The sequence below is a fragment of the Staurois parvus genome, unplaced genomic scaffold, assembly GCF_062004578.1.
Source record: "Staurois parvus isolate SC_StPar_1 unplaced genomic scaffold, SC_StPar_1.0 ptg000860l, whole genome shotgun sequence".
Classification (NCBI taxonomy): domain Eukaryota; kingdom Metazoa; phylum Chordata; class Amphibia; order Anura; family Ranidae; genus Staurois; species Staurois parvus.
In genome coordinates, this window is record NW_028318656.1 from 2,316,382 (window position 1) to 2,333,883 (window position 17,502).

General features: G+C 40.8%; 1 protein-coding gene across 1 annotated transcript in view; it reads left to right on the forward strand.

The window, feature by feature from the left end:
* LOC149443313 (adhesion G protein-coupled receptor F3-like) overlaps positions 1-17,502 on the forward strand; it is an 84,664-nt gene that overhangs the window by 32,879 nt on the left and 34,283 nt on the right. Inside the window, exons 4-5 of the mRNA XM_089655700.1 lie at positions 10,994-11,167; positions 14,786-15,004. Coding sequence (XP_089511826.1) covers positions 10,994-11,167; positions 14,786-15,004 — 393 coding nt within the window. The remainder of the gene's footprint in view (positions 1-10,993; positions 11,168-14,785; positions 15,005-17,502) is intronic.

Here is a 17,502-nt window from a genome sequence, read left to right on the forward strand (position 1 = left end):
TTGTTGCCACTTTAGGCCATTTGATCATACAAACTCCTTTGAATTCACAGACAACTCTATATTGTGTCGGCTTCTTTCAGTTTGTATTCATTTACACATATGTTCCCACTGCACAGTTACAATCAGGTTGAATAAAATGTGTGGTCAACTGGAAAGTCCTGCCAATTATGAACTGCTGTGCTGTGTGGCAGAGGTGTGTAAATCCGAAGACTGGTCAGACAGAAATGCAAATCCATTGGCAGGTAAAACGGCTCCCAAATATGTATTTAAACTGTATAGTTAGCTGCCAGTTTTAAGTCTTCATGACTAAGCCCTGCAGGAAGGGCGAAATGCGTCGGTAAGCCTGATTGAAGCTTGGCTGAAGGAGCTTCTTGTCTGTCTGATATCTGGACTTTCTCTGGTGTGCGGTGGTTTGGATTTCTGTTTGCTTCATAAGTGTGTATAGAGCCGGGAAGGGTTCTCTCCAAGTCTGCACCCTTCTCCAGAACTTCTGGAGCAGGACCCAAACTCTTTACAATGTATGGTCACCTGGAGTCTCCAGCTTTAAAACCAGGCCAATAAAGGCAGCTCATTTCTATCTTAACAGGTTCACTTGAAATTCCATCTCTGCTCCCTTGCACTCTCACCAGTGGGTTCTCTGGTGATGTGTAGAAGTTGGTGTACATAGTTACATAGTTAGTCTGGCTGAAAAAAGACAAAAGTCCATCCAGTTTAACCATAGAAAAAAAAAAAAAAGTTATAATCCTATACCCACAGTTGATCAAGAGGAAGACAAAAAAAAACCCAGCAAAGAAAGATCCAATTTGCTACTGCAGGTAAAAAATTCCTTCCTGATCCCAAGAGACAATCGGATATTCCCTGGATCAACCTTATCCATAAATGTTAGTATCCAGTTATATTCTGTGTATCCAAAAACCATCCAGGACTTTTTTAAAGCAATACACTGAGCTGGCCAGAACCAACTCTTGAGGGAGTCTATTCCGCATTCTCACAGCTCTCACTGTGAAGAAACCTTTCCGTGTTTGGAGATTACATTTCATTTCCTCCAGACGTAAAGAGTGCCCCCTTGTCGTCTGTGATGACCTCAGGGTGAATAACTCTACACCAAGTTCACTATATGAACCACTGATGTATTTATACATGGAGATCATATCTCCCCTTATGTATTATACATGGAGATCATATCCCCCCTTATGTATTATACATGGTGATCATATCCCCCCTTATGTATTATACATGGTGATCATATCCCCCCTTATGTATTAGACATGGAGATCATATCCCCCCTTATGTATTATACATGGAGATCACATCCCCCCTTATGTATTATACATGGAGATCATATCCCCCCTTATGTATTATACATGGTGATCATATCCCCCCTTCTGTATTATACATGGAGATCATATCCACCCTTATGTATTATACATGGAGATCATATCCCCCCTTATGTATTATACATGGAGATCATATCCCCCCTTATGTATTATACATGGAAATCATATCCTCCTTATGTATTATACATGGAGATCATATCCCCCCTTATGTATTATACATGGAGATCATATCCCCCCTTATGTATTATACATGTTGATCATATCCCCCTTATATATTATACATGGTGATCATATCCCCCCTTATGTATTATACATGGTGATCATATCCCCCTTATGTATTATACATGGAGATCATATCCCCCCTTATGTATTATACATGGTGATCATATCCCCCCTTATGTATTATACATGGTGATCATATCCCCCCTTATGTATTATACATGGTGATCATATCCCCCCTTATGTATTATACATGTTGATCATATCCCCCTTATATATTATACATGGTGATCATATCCCCCCTTATGTATTATACATGGTGATCATATCCCCCTTATGTATTATACATGGAGATCATATCCCCCTTATGTATTATACATGGTGATCATATCCCCCTTTATGTATTATACATGGTGATCATATCCCCCCTTATGTATTATACATGGTGATCATATCCCCCCTTATGTATTATACATGGAGATCATATCCCCCCTTATGTATTATACATGGTGAACATATCCCCCCTTATGTATTATACATGGAGATCATATCCCCCCTTATGTATTATACATGGAGATCATATCCCCCCTTATGTATTATACATGGAGATCATTTCCCCCCTTATGTATTATACATGGAGATCATATCCCCCCTTATGTATTATACATGGTGATCATATCCCCCCCTTATGTATTATACATGGTGATCATATCCCCCCTTATGTATTATACATGGTGATCATATCCCCCTTATGTATTATACATGGCGATCATACCCCCCCTTATGTATTATACATGTTGATCATATCCCCCCCTTATGTATTATACATGGAGATCATACCCCCCTTATGTATTATACATGGAGATCATATCCCCCCTTATGTATTATACATGGAGATCATATCCCCCCCTTATGTATTATACATGGAGATCATATCCCCCCCTTATGTATTATACATGGAGATCATATCCCCCTTATATATTATACATGGTGATCATATCCCCCCTTATGTATTATACATGGCGATCATACCCCCCCCCCCCTTATGTATTATACATGTTGATCATATCCCCCCCTTATGTATTATACATGGAGATCATACCCCCCTTATGTATTATACATGGAGATCATATCCCCCCTTATGTATTATACATGGAGATCATATCCCCCCCTTATGTATTATACATGGAGATCATATCCCCCCCTTATGTATTATACATGGAGATCATATCCCCCTTATATATTATACATGGTGATCATATCCCCCCTTATGTATTATACATGGTGATCATATCCCCCTTATGTATTATACATGGAGATCATATCCCCCCTTATGTATTATACATGGAGATCATATCCCCCCTTATGTATTATACATGGAGATCATATCCCTCTTATGTATTATACATGGAGATCACATCCCCCCTTATGTATTATACATGGAGATCATATCCCCCCTTATGTATTATACATGGTGATCATATCCCCCCTTCTGTATTATACATGGAGATCATATCCACCCTTATGTATTATACATGGAGATCATATCCCCCCTTATGTATTATACATGGAGATCATATCCCCCCTTATGTATTATACATGGAAATCATATCCTCCTTATGTATTATACATGGAGATCATATCCCCCCTTATGTATTATACATGGAGATCATATCCCCCCTTATGTATTATACATGTTGATCATATCCCCCTTATATATTATACATGGTGATCATATCCCCCCTTATGTATTATACATGGTGATCATATCCCCCTTATGTATTATACATGGAGATCATATCCCCCCTTATGTATTATACATGGTGATCATATCCCCCCTTATGTATTATACATGGTGATCATATCCCCCCTTATGTATTATACATGGTGATCATATCCCCCCTTATGTATTATACATGGAGATCATACCTCCCCCTTATGTATTATACATGGAGATCATATCCCCCCTTATGTATTATACATGGTGATCATATCCCCCCTTATGTATTATACATGGAGATCATACCCCCCCTTATGTATTATACATGGAGATCAGATCCCCCCTTATGTATTATACATGGCGATCATATCCCCCTTATGTATTATACATGGTGATCATATCCCCCCTTATGTATTATACATGGTGATCATATCCCCCCTTATGTATTATACATGGAGATCATATCCCCCCTTATGTATTATATATGGTGATCATATTCCCCCTTATGTATTATACATGGTGATCATATCCCCCTTATGTATTATACATGGAGATCATATCCCCCCTTATGTATTATAAATGGTGATCATATCCCCCCTTATGTATTATACATGGAGATCATATCCCCCCTTATGTATTATATATGGTGATCATATCCCCCCTTATGCATTATACATGGAGATCATATCCCCCCTTATGTATTATACATGGTGATCATATCCCCCCTTATGTATTATACATGGTGAACATATCCCCCCTTATGTATTATACATGGAGATCATATCCCCCCTTATGTATTATACATGGAGATCATATCCCCCCTTATGTATTATACATGGAGATCATTTCCCCCCTTATGTATTATACATGGAGATCATATCCCCCCTTATGTATTATACATGGTGATCATATCCCCCCCTTATGTATTATACATGGTGATCATATCCCCCCTTATGTATTATACATGGTGATCATATCCCCCTTATGTATTATACATGGCGATCATACCCCCCCCCCCTTATGTATTATACATGTTGATCATATCCCCCCCTTATGTATTATACATGGAGATCATACCCCCCTTATGTATTATACATGGAGATCATATCCCCCCTTATGTATTATACATGGAGATCATATCCCCCCCTTATGTATTATACATGGAGATCATATCCCCCCCTTATGTATTATACATGGAGATCATATCCCCCTTATATATTATACATGGTGATCATATCCCCCCTTATGTATTATACATGGCGATCATACCCCCCCCCCTTATGTATTATACATGTTGATCATATCCCCCCCTTATGTATTATACATGGAGATCATACCCCCCTTATGTATTATACATGGAGATAATATCCCCCCTTATGTATTATACATGGAGATCATATCCTCCCCTTATGTATTATACATGGAGATCATATCCCCCCCTTATGTATTATACATGGAGATCATATCCCCCTTATATATTATACATGGTGATCATATCCCCCCTTATGTATTATACATGGTGATCATATCCCCCTTATGTATTATACATGGAGATCATATCCCCCCTTATGTATTATACATGGTGATCATATCCCCCCTTATGTATTATATATGGTGATCATATCCCCCCTTATGTATTATACATGGTGATCATATCCCCCCTTATGTATTATACATGGTGATTATATCCCCCCTTATGTATTATACATGGTGATCATATCCCCCCTTATGTATTATACATGGAGATCATACCCCCCCCTTATGTATTATACATGGAGATCAGATCCCCCCTTATGTATTATACATGGCGATCATATCCCCCTTATGTATTATACATGGTGATCATATCCCCCTTATGTATTATACATGGTGATCATATCCCCCCTTATGTATTATACATGGAGATCATAACCCCCTTATGTATTATACATGGTGATCATATCCCCCCTTATGTATTATACATGGAGATCATACCCCCCCTTATGTATTATACATGGAGATCATATCCCCCCTTATGTATTATACATGGTGATCATATCTCCCCTTATGCATTATACATGGAGATCATATCCCCCCTTATGTATTATACATGGTGATCATATCCCCCCTTATGTATTATACATGGAGATCATATCCCCCCTTATGTATTATACATGGATATCATATCCCCCCTTATGTATTATACATGGAGATCATTTCCCCCCTTATGTATTATACATGGTGATCATATCCTCCCTTATGTATTATACATGGTGATCATATCCCCCTTATGTATTATACATGGCGATCATACCCCCCTTATGTATTATACATGTTGATCATATCCCCCCCTTATGTATTATACATGGTGATCATACCCCCCTTATGTATTATACATGGAGATCATATCCCCCCCCTTATGTATTATACATGGAGATCATATCCCCCCTTATGTATTATACATGGAGATCATATCCCCCCCTTATGTATTATACATGGAGATCATATCCCCCCTTATGTATTATACATGGTGATCATATCCCCCCCCCCCTTATATATTATACATGGAGATCATATCCCCCCTTATGTATTATACATGGAGATCATACCCCCCTTATGTATTATATATGGTGATCATATCCCCCCTTATGTATTATACATGGTGATCATATCCCCCCTTATGTATTATATATGGTGATCATATCCCCCCTTATGTATTATACATGGTGATCATATCCCCCCTTATGTATTATACATGGTGATCATATCCCCCCTTATGTATTATACATGGAGATCATACCCCCCCCTTATGTATTATACATGGAGATCAGATCCCCCCTTATGTATTATACATGGCGATCATATCCCCCTTATGTATTATACATGGTGATCATATCCCCCTTATGTATTATACATGGTGATCATATCCCCCTTATGTATTATACATGGAGATCATATCCCCCTTATGTATTATACATGGTGATCATATCCCCCCTTATGTATTATACATGGAGATCATACCCCCCCTTATGTATTATACATGGAGATCATATCCCCCCTTATGTATTATACATGGTGATCATATCTCCCCTTATGCATTATACATGGAGATCATATCCCCCCTTATGTATTATACATGGTGATCATATCCCCCCTTATGTATTATACATGGAGATCATATCCCCCCCTTATGTATTATACATGGAGATCATATCCCCCCTTATGTATTATACATGGAGATCATTTCCCCCCTTATGTATTATACATGGAGATCATATCCCCCCTTATGTATTATACATGGTGATCATATCCCCCCTTATGTATTATACATGGTGATCATATCCCCCTTATGTATTATACATGGCGATCATACCCCCCTTATGTATTATACATGTTGATCATATCCCCCCCTTATGTATTATACATGGAGATCATACCCCCCTTATGTATTATACATGGAGATCATATCCCCCCCTTATGTATTATACATGGAGATCATATCCCCCCTTATGTATTATACATGGAGATCATATCCCCCCCTTATGTATTATACATGGAGATCATATCCCCCCTTATGTATTATACATGGTGATCATATCCCCCCCCCCTTATATATTATACATGGAGATCATATCCCCCCTTATGTATTATACATGGAGATGATACCCCCCTTATGTATTATACATGGAGATCATATCCCCCCTTATGTATTATACATGGAGATCATATCCCCCCTTATGTATTATACATGGAGATCATATCCCCCCTTATGTATTATACATGGTGATCATATCCCCCCTTATGTATTATACATGGAGATCATATCCCCCCTTATGTATTATACATGGAGATCATATCCCCCCTTATGTATTATACATGGAGATCATATCCCCCCTTATGTATTATACATGGAGATCATATCCCCCCTTATGTATTATACATGGTGATCATATCCCCCCTTATGTATTATACATGGAGATCATATCCCCCCTTATGTATTATACATGGAGATCATATCCCCCCTCATGTATTATACATGGTGATCATAACCCCCCTTATGTATTATACATGGAGATCATATCCCCCCTCATGTATTATACATGGTGATCATATCCCCCTTATGTATTATACATGGTGATCATATCCCCCCTTATGTATTATACATGGTGATCATATCCCCCTTATGTATTATACATGGCGATCATACCCCCCCTTATGTATTATACATGTTGATCATATCCCCCCTTATGTATTATACATGGAGATCATATCCCCCCTTATGTATTATACATGGAGATCATATCCCCCCTTATGTATTATACATGGTGATCATATCCCCCCTTATGTATTATACATGGAGATCATATCCCCCCTTATGTATTATACATGGAGATCATATCCCCCCTTATGTATTATACATGGAGATCATATCCCCCCTTATGTATTATACATGGTGATCATATCCCCCCTTATGTATTATACATGGTGATCATACCCCCCCTTATGTATTATACATGGAGATCATATCCCCCCTTATGTATTATACATGGTGATCATATCCCCCTTATGTATTATACATGGAGATCATATCCCCCCTTATGTATTATACATGGTGATCATATCCCCCCTTATGTATTATATATGGTGATCATATCCCCCCTTATGTATTATACATGGTGATCATATCCCCCCTTATGTATTATACATGGTGATTATATCCCCCCTTATGTATTATACATGGTGATCATATCCCCCCTTATGTATTATACATGGAGATCATACCCCCCCCTTATGTATTATACATGGAGATCAGATCCCCCCTTATGTATTATACATGGCGATCATATCCCCCTTATGTATTATACATGGTGATCATATCCCCCTTATGTATTATACATGGTGATCATATCCCCCCTTATGTATTATACATGGAGATCATATCCCCCTTATGTATTATACATGGTGATCATATCCCCCCTTATGTATTATACATGGAGATCATACCCCCCCTTATGTATTATACATGGAGATCATATCCCCCCTTATGTATTATACATGGTGATCATATCTCCCCTTATGCATTATACATGGAGATCATATCCCCCCTTATGTATTATACATGGTGATCATATCCCCCCTTATGTATTATACATGGAGATCATATCCCCCCTTATGTATTATACATGGATATCATATCCCCCCTTATGTATTATACATGGAGATCATTTCCCCCCTTATGTATTATACATGGTGATCATATCCTCCCTTATGTATTATACATGGTGATCATATCCCCCTTATGTATTATACATGGCGATCATACCCCCCTTATGTATTATACATGTTGATCATATCCCCCCCTTATGTATTATACATGGTGATCATACCCCCCTTATGTATTATACATGGAGATCATATCCCCCCCCTTATGTATTATACATGGAGATCATATCCCCCCTTATGTATTATACATGGAGATCATATCCCCCCCTTATGTATTATACATGGAGATCATATCCCCCCTTATGTATTATACATGGTGATCATATCCCCCCCCCCCTTATATATTATACATGGAGATCATATCCCCCCTTATGTATTATACATGGAGATCATACCCCCCTTATGTATTATATATGGTGATCATATCCCCCCTTATGTATTATACATGGTGATCATATCCCCCCTTATGTATTATATATGGTGATCATATCCCCCCTTATGTATTATACATGGTGATCATATCCCCCCTTATGTATTATACATGGTGATCATATCCCCCCTTATGTATTATACATGGAGATCATACCCCCCCTTATGTATTATACATGGAGATCAGATCCCCCCTTATGTATTATACATGGCGATCATATCCCCCTTATGTATTATACATGGTGATCATATCCCCCTTATGTATTATACATGGTGATCATATCCCCCTTATGTATTATACATGGAGATCATATCCCCCTTATGTATTATACATGGTGATCATATCCCCCCTTATGTATTATACATGGAGATCATACCCCCCCTTATGTATTATACATGGAGATCATATCCCCCCCTTATGTATTATACATGGAGATCATATCCCCCCTTATGTATTATACATGGAGATCATATCCCCCCCTTATGTATTATACATGGAGATCATATCCCCCCTTATGTATTATACATGGTGATCATATCCCCCCCCCCCTTATATATTATACATGGAGATCATATCCCCCCTTATGTATTATACATGGAGATCATACCCCCCTTATGTATTATACATGGAGATCATATCCCCCCTTATGTATTATACATGGAGATCATATCCCCCCTTATGTATTATACATGGAGATCATATCCCCCCTTATGTATTATACATGGTGATCATATCCCCCCTTATGTATTATACATGGAGATCATATCCCCCCTTATGTATTATACATGGAGATCATATCCCCCCTTATGTATTATACATGGAGATCATATCCCCCCTTATGTATTATACATGGAGATCATATCCCCCCTTATGTATTATACATGGTGATCATATCCCCCCTTATGTATTATACATGGAGATCATATCCCCCCTTATGTATTATACATGGAGATCATATCCCCCCTCATGTATTATACATGGTGATCATAACCCCCCTTATGTATTATACATGGAGATCATATCCCCCCTCATGTATTATACATGGTGATCATATCCCCCTTATGTATTATACATGGTGATCATATCCCCCCTTATGTATTATACATGGTGATCATATCCCCCTTATGTATTATACATGGCGATCATACCCCCCCTTATGTATTATACATGTTGATCATATCCCCCCTTATGTATTATACATGGAGATCATATCCCCCCTTATGTATTATACATGGAGATCATATCCCCCCTTATGTATTATACATGGTGATCATATCCCCCCTTATGTATTATACATGGAGATCATATCCCCCCTTATGTATTATACATGGAGATCATATCCCCCCTTATGTATTATACATGGAGATCATATCCCCCCTTATGTATTATACATGGTGATCATATCCCCCCTTATGTATTATACATGGTGATCATACCCCCCCTTATGTATTATACATGGAGATCATATCCCCCCTTATGTATTATACATGGTGATCATATCCCCCTTATGTATTATACATGGTGATCATATCCCCCCTTATGTATTATACATGGTGATCATATCCCCCCCTTATGTATTATACATGGAGATCATATCCCCCCTTATGTATTATACATGGAGATCATATCCCCCCTTATGTATTATACATGGAGATCATATCCCCCTTATGTATTATACATGGAGATCATATCCCCCCTTATGTATTATACATGGAGATCATATCCCCCCTTATGTATTATACATGGAGATCATATCCCCCTTATGTATTATACATGGTGATCATATCCCCCTTATGTATTATACATGGAGATCATATCCCCCTTATGTATTATACATGGTGATCATATCCCCCTTATGTATTATACATTGAGATCATATCCCCCCTTATGTATTATACATGGAGATCATATCCCCCTTAATCTCCTCTTCTCAGTAGAGAATACATTCAGTTCCTCTAATCTTTCCTCATAGCTGAGCTCCTCCATGCCTCGTATCAGTTTGGTTGCCCTTCTCTGTAATTCCTCCAGTTCCTCAATGTTCTTTTTGTGAATTGTTACCTGATGGACGGGTTGTTTATCTTCTAGAATGTACCAAGAGACAAGAAGGCATCCAGTGCTCCTGCCAACCCGGCTTCCACTTCGACATGGACAAGTGTGAATCTTTCCCGTCATGTCACATCCCACTGGAGATCGACTCGTACTGCGTCTGCACTCACCTGAATTCCAGCAGTGCTGTTCACTGTGAAGAGCCGCCAGCAAGTAGGTGGATAATCGCAGCTAAATGAGCCGTGGTGCAGCAAGGAACGTGCACAAAGCTGTAGCCAAGGGCCCAGCTAGGTGTGGACAGCCATGGCCAGCTGTCCACCAGTTTCTGGAAGTAATCAAACATGGTGCGATTACCTGCGTTTAGAGACAAATCATTGCCCTAGATGCTATCTGCTTGCCTCCCGGGGAAATCTGTTATTAAAAGCAGGCAATCGCTTCTTTTGCGATTACATCTGAACACCAGTGGACAGCTATGGCCACTTTCAGCCTCTCATTGCTTGTATGGGCTTCCTTGCCCTGGCTGTCTGCACAGACTTGGGCTCCTGCAATAATAACCCCAAATTTTAGACTCTAGATGTTCCCTTTGACACAAAGAAGAAAGTAAACCCTATAAAGGGGGATAGGCGGAATTGATATTCTCAGCATACACCATGAACGAGACCGAACCGCCCAGGAACAGTCCAAGCAGGTTTATCCTGCATTTTTTTTTTCAGCAAGGCAGCAAATACAGCCTGACTGCAGGAGGACTTTGAACAGCAAGTCCATAGTATAAAACAAACAAATCTGCTCGTCCAAGCTATTAACTAAGCTTGGGTCAGTTGCGGACTAACAGAGGGGGTTGTTTATTAAACTTGCAAGGTGTAAAATCTGGTGCAGCTCTGGATAGAAACCAATCAGCTTCAGGGTTCAAGTTAGAAGCTGATTGGCTACCATGCACAGCTCCACCAGATTCTGAGTGCTCCAGTTTTAGGAAATCTTCCCCCAGAGTTTCCACTAATGGACTCCACTAACACAAACAGGCAGTCTTTGTACATTTTTAGTATGCTGTCAGTAATCAGCCTTTTCACCCAGCAGCAGACTCCCACAACAGAGCAAGAAAAGGCCCTGACCATCAGTCAGCTCACATATACTATATTGCTAAAAGTATTGGTCGGCCTGCCTTTCCATGAACTTTAATGGCGTCCCAGTCTTAGTCAGTAGGGTTCAATATTGAGTTGGTCCCGCCCTTTGCAGCTATAACAGCTTCAACTCTTCTGGGAAGGCCGTCCACAAGGTTTAGGAGGGTGTCTATGGGAATGTTTGACCATTCTTCCAGAATCACATTTGTGAGGTCAGGCACTGATGTCGGACAAGAAGGCCTGGCTCACAGTCTCCGCTCTATTTCATCCCAAAAGGTGTTCTATGGGGTTGAGGTCAGGACTCTGTGCAGGCCAGTCAAGTTCCTCCACCCCAAACTCGCTCATCCATGTCTTTATGGACCTCGCTTTGTGCACTGGGGCGCAGTCATGTTGGAACAGGAAGGGGCCATCCCCAAACTGTTCCCACAAAGTTGGGAGCATGAAATTGTCCAAAATGTCTTGGTATGCTGACGTCTTAAGAGTTCCCTTCACTGGAACTAGGGGGCCAAGCCCAACCCCTGAAAAACAACCCACACCATAATCCCTCCTCCACCAAACATCACACTTGACACAATGCAGTCAGCCAAGTATCGTTCTACCAGCAACTGCCAAACCCAGACACGTCCATCGGATTGCCAGACATAGAAGTGTGATTCATCACTCTAGGGAATACGTCTCCACTGCTCTAGAGTCCAGTGGCGGCGTGCTTTACACCATGGCATCTGACGCTTTGCATTGCACTTGGTGATGTAAGGCTTGGGTGCCATGGAAACCCATTCCATGAAGCTCTCTATGCACGGTTGTTGTGCTAATCTGAAGGCCACACCAAGTTTGGAGGTCTTTAGCTATTGACTCTGCAGACAGTTGGCGACTTCTGCGCACTGTGTGCTTCAGCATGCGCTGACCCCGCTCTGTCATTTTACATGGCCTACCACTTGGTGGCTGAGTTTCTGTTCTCAGTTTCTTCCACTTTGTTATAATCCCACTAACAGTTGAGCGTGGAATATTTAGTAGCCAGGAAATGTCACGGATGGACTTATTGCACAGGTGACAACCTATCACGGGACCACGCTTGGAATCACTGAGCTCCTGAGAGCGACCCATTCTTTCACCAATGTTTGTAGAAGCAGTCTGCATGCCTAGGGGCTTGATTGTATACACCTGTGTCCATGGAGGTGATTGGAACACCTGACTCCAATGATTTGGAGGGCGGGGCCAATACTTTTGGCAATATAGTGTATCTAAAGGTGGACAACTGAAACTAATAATGAGGTCTGGCTACCAAGTTATTGATCTAGGAATGGAGACTTTTTCCTACCCAATTCTCTACAATGCCTCTGAGCTCCAGGACCCAGACATGACTTATTGAGATTCTGAGAAAATACAGTTAGTTTTCTCTATATCATTCATCATCATTATTATTATACAGGATACTAGTGCCAACAGATTGCACAGCACTTTACATGAGGGCAGACAGTACAGTCACAATACGATTTAATACAAGAGGAATCAAAGGGCCCTGCTCATTAGAGCCTACAATCTAGGAGGGAGAGTCAAGTGATACAAAAAGGTAACAGTTGTGGGAGATGAGCTGATGGAGGAAATAAAACTCCATTTGTTAGGTGGGAGCAGAATAGGCTTCTCTGAAGAGAAAACCTTGAATCCCCTCAGCATGTGTAGGTGAGAAATCTAGGTGACACCTATATGCCACCCACAATCCTGCTAGCCAGTGCCTCACAACTCCTACTGGCTATTTCTCTAAATGTAACCAGATGTGGATTTTCACATCTACTACTTCCTTTTACTTACATTATATTGACAAAAAAGGCTTGTGGACACCTGAGCATCACACCTACTGTATATTGTACTTGTTATCCCAAACCATGCAGTTGCCTACTTATACCAGTCTCCACTCTTCGGGGAAGGCTTTCCACATTATTTTTGAGTATGTTACATAGTTACATAGTTAGTCAGGTACTGAAGTGGAGAAAGGAAGATGGAACTCCGTCATAACCCCTATGGCTAAGCCCTAGAGGCAGGGTAAAACGCTTCGGTGGCATGTTTTGGGAGCAGTTTGACTGAAGCCACCTTTAACTTTTCTCACTTGGGCTGTTTTTCCATAGTGCGGTGTTCCATCTTCCTTTCTTCATTTGTGTATGTAGAGCTGGGACAGGCTCTTAAATCTGGCTCCTGTGGGTTACCAGAGTTATGTTTTGACTGCTTGGAATGGCACCCAAAGTTTACAAGGTGTTTGGTCAGGTACTAATGTTGGATGAGGCCTGGCACTCAATCAGCATTCCAGTTCATCCCAAAGGTGTTCCGTAGAGTTGAAGTCAGGGCTCTATGCTGGTCGCTGGAGTTCCTCCACACCAAACTGGTCAAACTGTACATCCATGTGTGTACGGAACTGGCTTTGTGCAAAGTCATGCTGGAAGAGAAAAGGACCTTCCCTAAAAGGTTACCACAAGGTTGGAAGAGCACCATTGTTTAAAATGTCTTCGCATGATGTAAATGTACCAGTATCCTTCACTGGAAACACCTGAACACAATTATTTACTGGAGCATCCACAATTCTTTGGCCATATAATGCACTTTGCACCCTGCCACCATCAGACCATGGGGTTATATAGAGTAGATATTATTATAACAGTGGCATGTATTGATAGTTCCAGTGGCTGTAGTCAACACTGTTTGTTCTTTCTTCATTGTGCAGTCCCAGGACGGGTGACACTATTTCCGAGTTCAGTCATTCCTGGAAGTGACGTATGCCTGGAATTCTTCTCCACAGAAAACGTCACCAACGTCCAATGGTTTATGGTGAACCTGATGAGGGCTGAAGCAAAGGAGGTCCACAACGGCACCAAAGCCACCATTGTTACCTCCAGCAGGAAATCAACCCTCCGCATTGACAACATACCCAGGGACTGGGAAGGTGTGGCCTCAATTACATTTTTTATATTTATGTTGTGTACGGGTACATAAGGGGGATACAAGATGCAATAAATTCAGACAAAACTCAACCCAACTTTAGTTTTCAGTGGTGTGTGGAAAGGATGGACCATGTGTTGGGTTGTTCCCGCTCTCTGTGGCTACACTTCTCTCTAAGGTGTATTCTCCATGTAGTCCGAGATCCAAAAGGGACTAGTGGATGTGTCATTACCCTTGGCATTGGCCACATGGTCATTACAGGAAGGAGGTTTTGGGGTATTTCCTTAAAGGGAATCTTCATAACCAAGTCAGCAGTGGTCACTTCCATATTTATACACAGACAGATTCCTTTAAAGTGCCAGTTATACAGGTACAGGTTCCCTTTAATCCAACAATCTTCCTCTCCTATAGAAATCAGCTAAAATTGTATTTATATATTTTTTTTACCTTTTTTACCTTTTTTTTTATAATGCTTTCTTCCCATATGTGTGCCCCATCAGGATTTCTGTTTACATCCTGTCCAGGAGCCACACTAGGAATGAAACTGGTATCCCCTCTGTTAGATTTCTGTGGACAAGGTACAGGAGATGGTCAGAGACTTTGGGTGCGGTACAGGAGATGGTAAGAGACTGTGGACAGGATACGAGAAATAGTCAGAGACAGTGGACATGGTACAGGAGATGGTCAGAGACTATAGATCGGAAAAAAGACATAGTCAGAGACTGCAGACATAGTACAGACGATGGTCAGAGATTGCGGACAGGATACGAGATAGTCAGAGACTGACGACATGGTACAGGAGATGGTCAGAGTCTGTGGACATAACACAAGAGATAGTCAGAGATTAACAACATAACACAAGAGATGGTTAGAGATTGTGGACATAATACAAGAAATGGGCAGGGACTGTAGACATGGTGTAGGAAATTGTCAGAGACTGTGGACATAATACAGGAGATGGTCAGAGACTGTGGACATAATGCAGAAGATGGTCAGAGATTGTGGACATAATATAAGAAATGGGCAGGGACTGTAGACATGGTGTAGGAAATTGTCAGAGACTGCGGACATGGTGCAAGAAATGGTCAGAGGCTGTGGACAGGATAGGAGAGATGGTCAGAGTCTGTGGACATGGTACAGGAGATGGCCAGAGACTGTGGACATGATACAAGACATAGTTATGGACATGGTACAGGAGGTGGTCAGAGATTGCCGACATAAAACAAGAGATGGTTAGAGACTGTGGACATAATACAGGAGATGGTCAGAGACTGTGAACATAATACAGGAGATGGTCAGAGACTGTAAACATAATACAGGAGTTGGTCAGAGACTGTGGGCAGGGTACAAGAGATGGTCAGAGACTGTGGACATAATACAGGAGATGGTCGGAGATTGTGGACATAATACAGGAGTTGGTCAGAGACTGTGGGCAGGGTACAAGAGATGGTCAGAGACTGTGGACATAATACAGGAGATGGTCAGAGACTGTGAACATAATACAGGTGATAGTCAGAGACTGTGGACATAATACAGGAGATGGTCAGAGACTGTGGACATAATACAGGAGATGGTCAGAGACTGTGGACATAATACAGGAGATGGTCGGAAACTGTGGACATAATACAGGAGATTGTCGGAGACTGTGGACATAATACAGGAGATGGTCAGAGACTGTGGACATAATACAGGAGATGGTCAGAGACTGTGGACATAATACAGGAGATGGTCAGAGACTGTGGACATAATACAGGAGATGGTCAGAGACTGTGAACATAATACAGGAGATGGTCAGAGACTGTGGACATAATACAGGAGATGGTCAGAGACTGTGGACATAATACAGGAGATAGTCAGAGACTGTGGACATAATACAGGAGATGGTCAGAGACTGTGGACATAATACAGGAGATGGTCGGAGACTGTGGACATAATACAGGAGATTGTCGGAGACTGTGGTCATAATACAGGAGATGGTCAGAGACTGTGGACATAATACAGGAGATGGTCAGAGACTGTGGACATAATACAGGAGATGGTCAGAGACTGTGGACATAATACAGGAGATGGTCAGAGACTGTGGACATAATACAGGAGATGGTCAGAGACTGTGGACATAATACAGGAGATGGTCAGAGACTGTGGACATAATACAGGAGATGGTCAGAGACTGTGGACATAATACAGGAGATGGTCAGAGACTGTGGACATAATACAGGAGATGGTCGGAGACTGTGGACATAATACAGGAGATGGTCAGAGACTGCGGACATAATACAGGAGTTGGTTGAAGACTGTGGGCAGGGTACAAGAAATGGTCAGAGACTGTGGGCAGTGTACAAGAGATGGTCAAAGACTGCAGAGGGGGTTGGTAATCAGTTTCACCTGCTTTGGTGGTAATAAAACTAACAGGTGCACTAGAAATTTGAATTTGGGGAAGATGGCTATATTCTATTTTATTCTATTCTATTCTTTTCTATACTATTATTTTTATATTCTTTC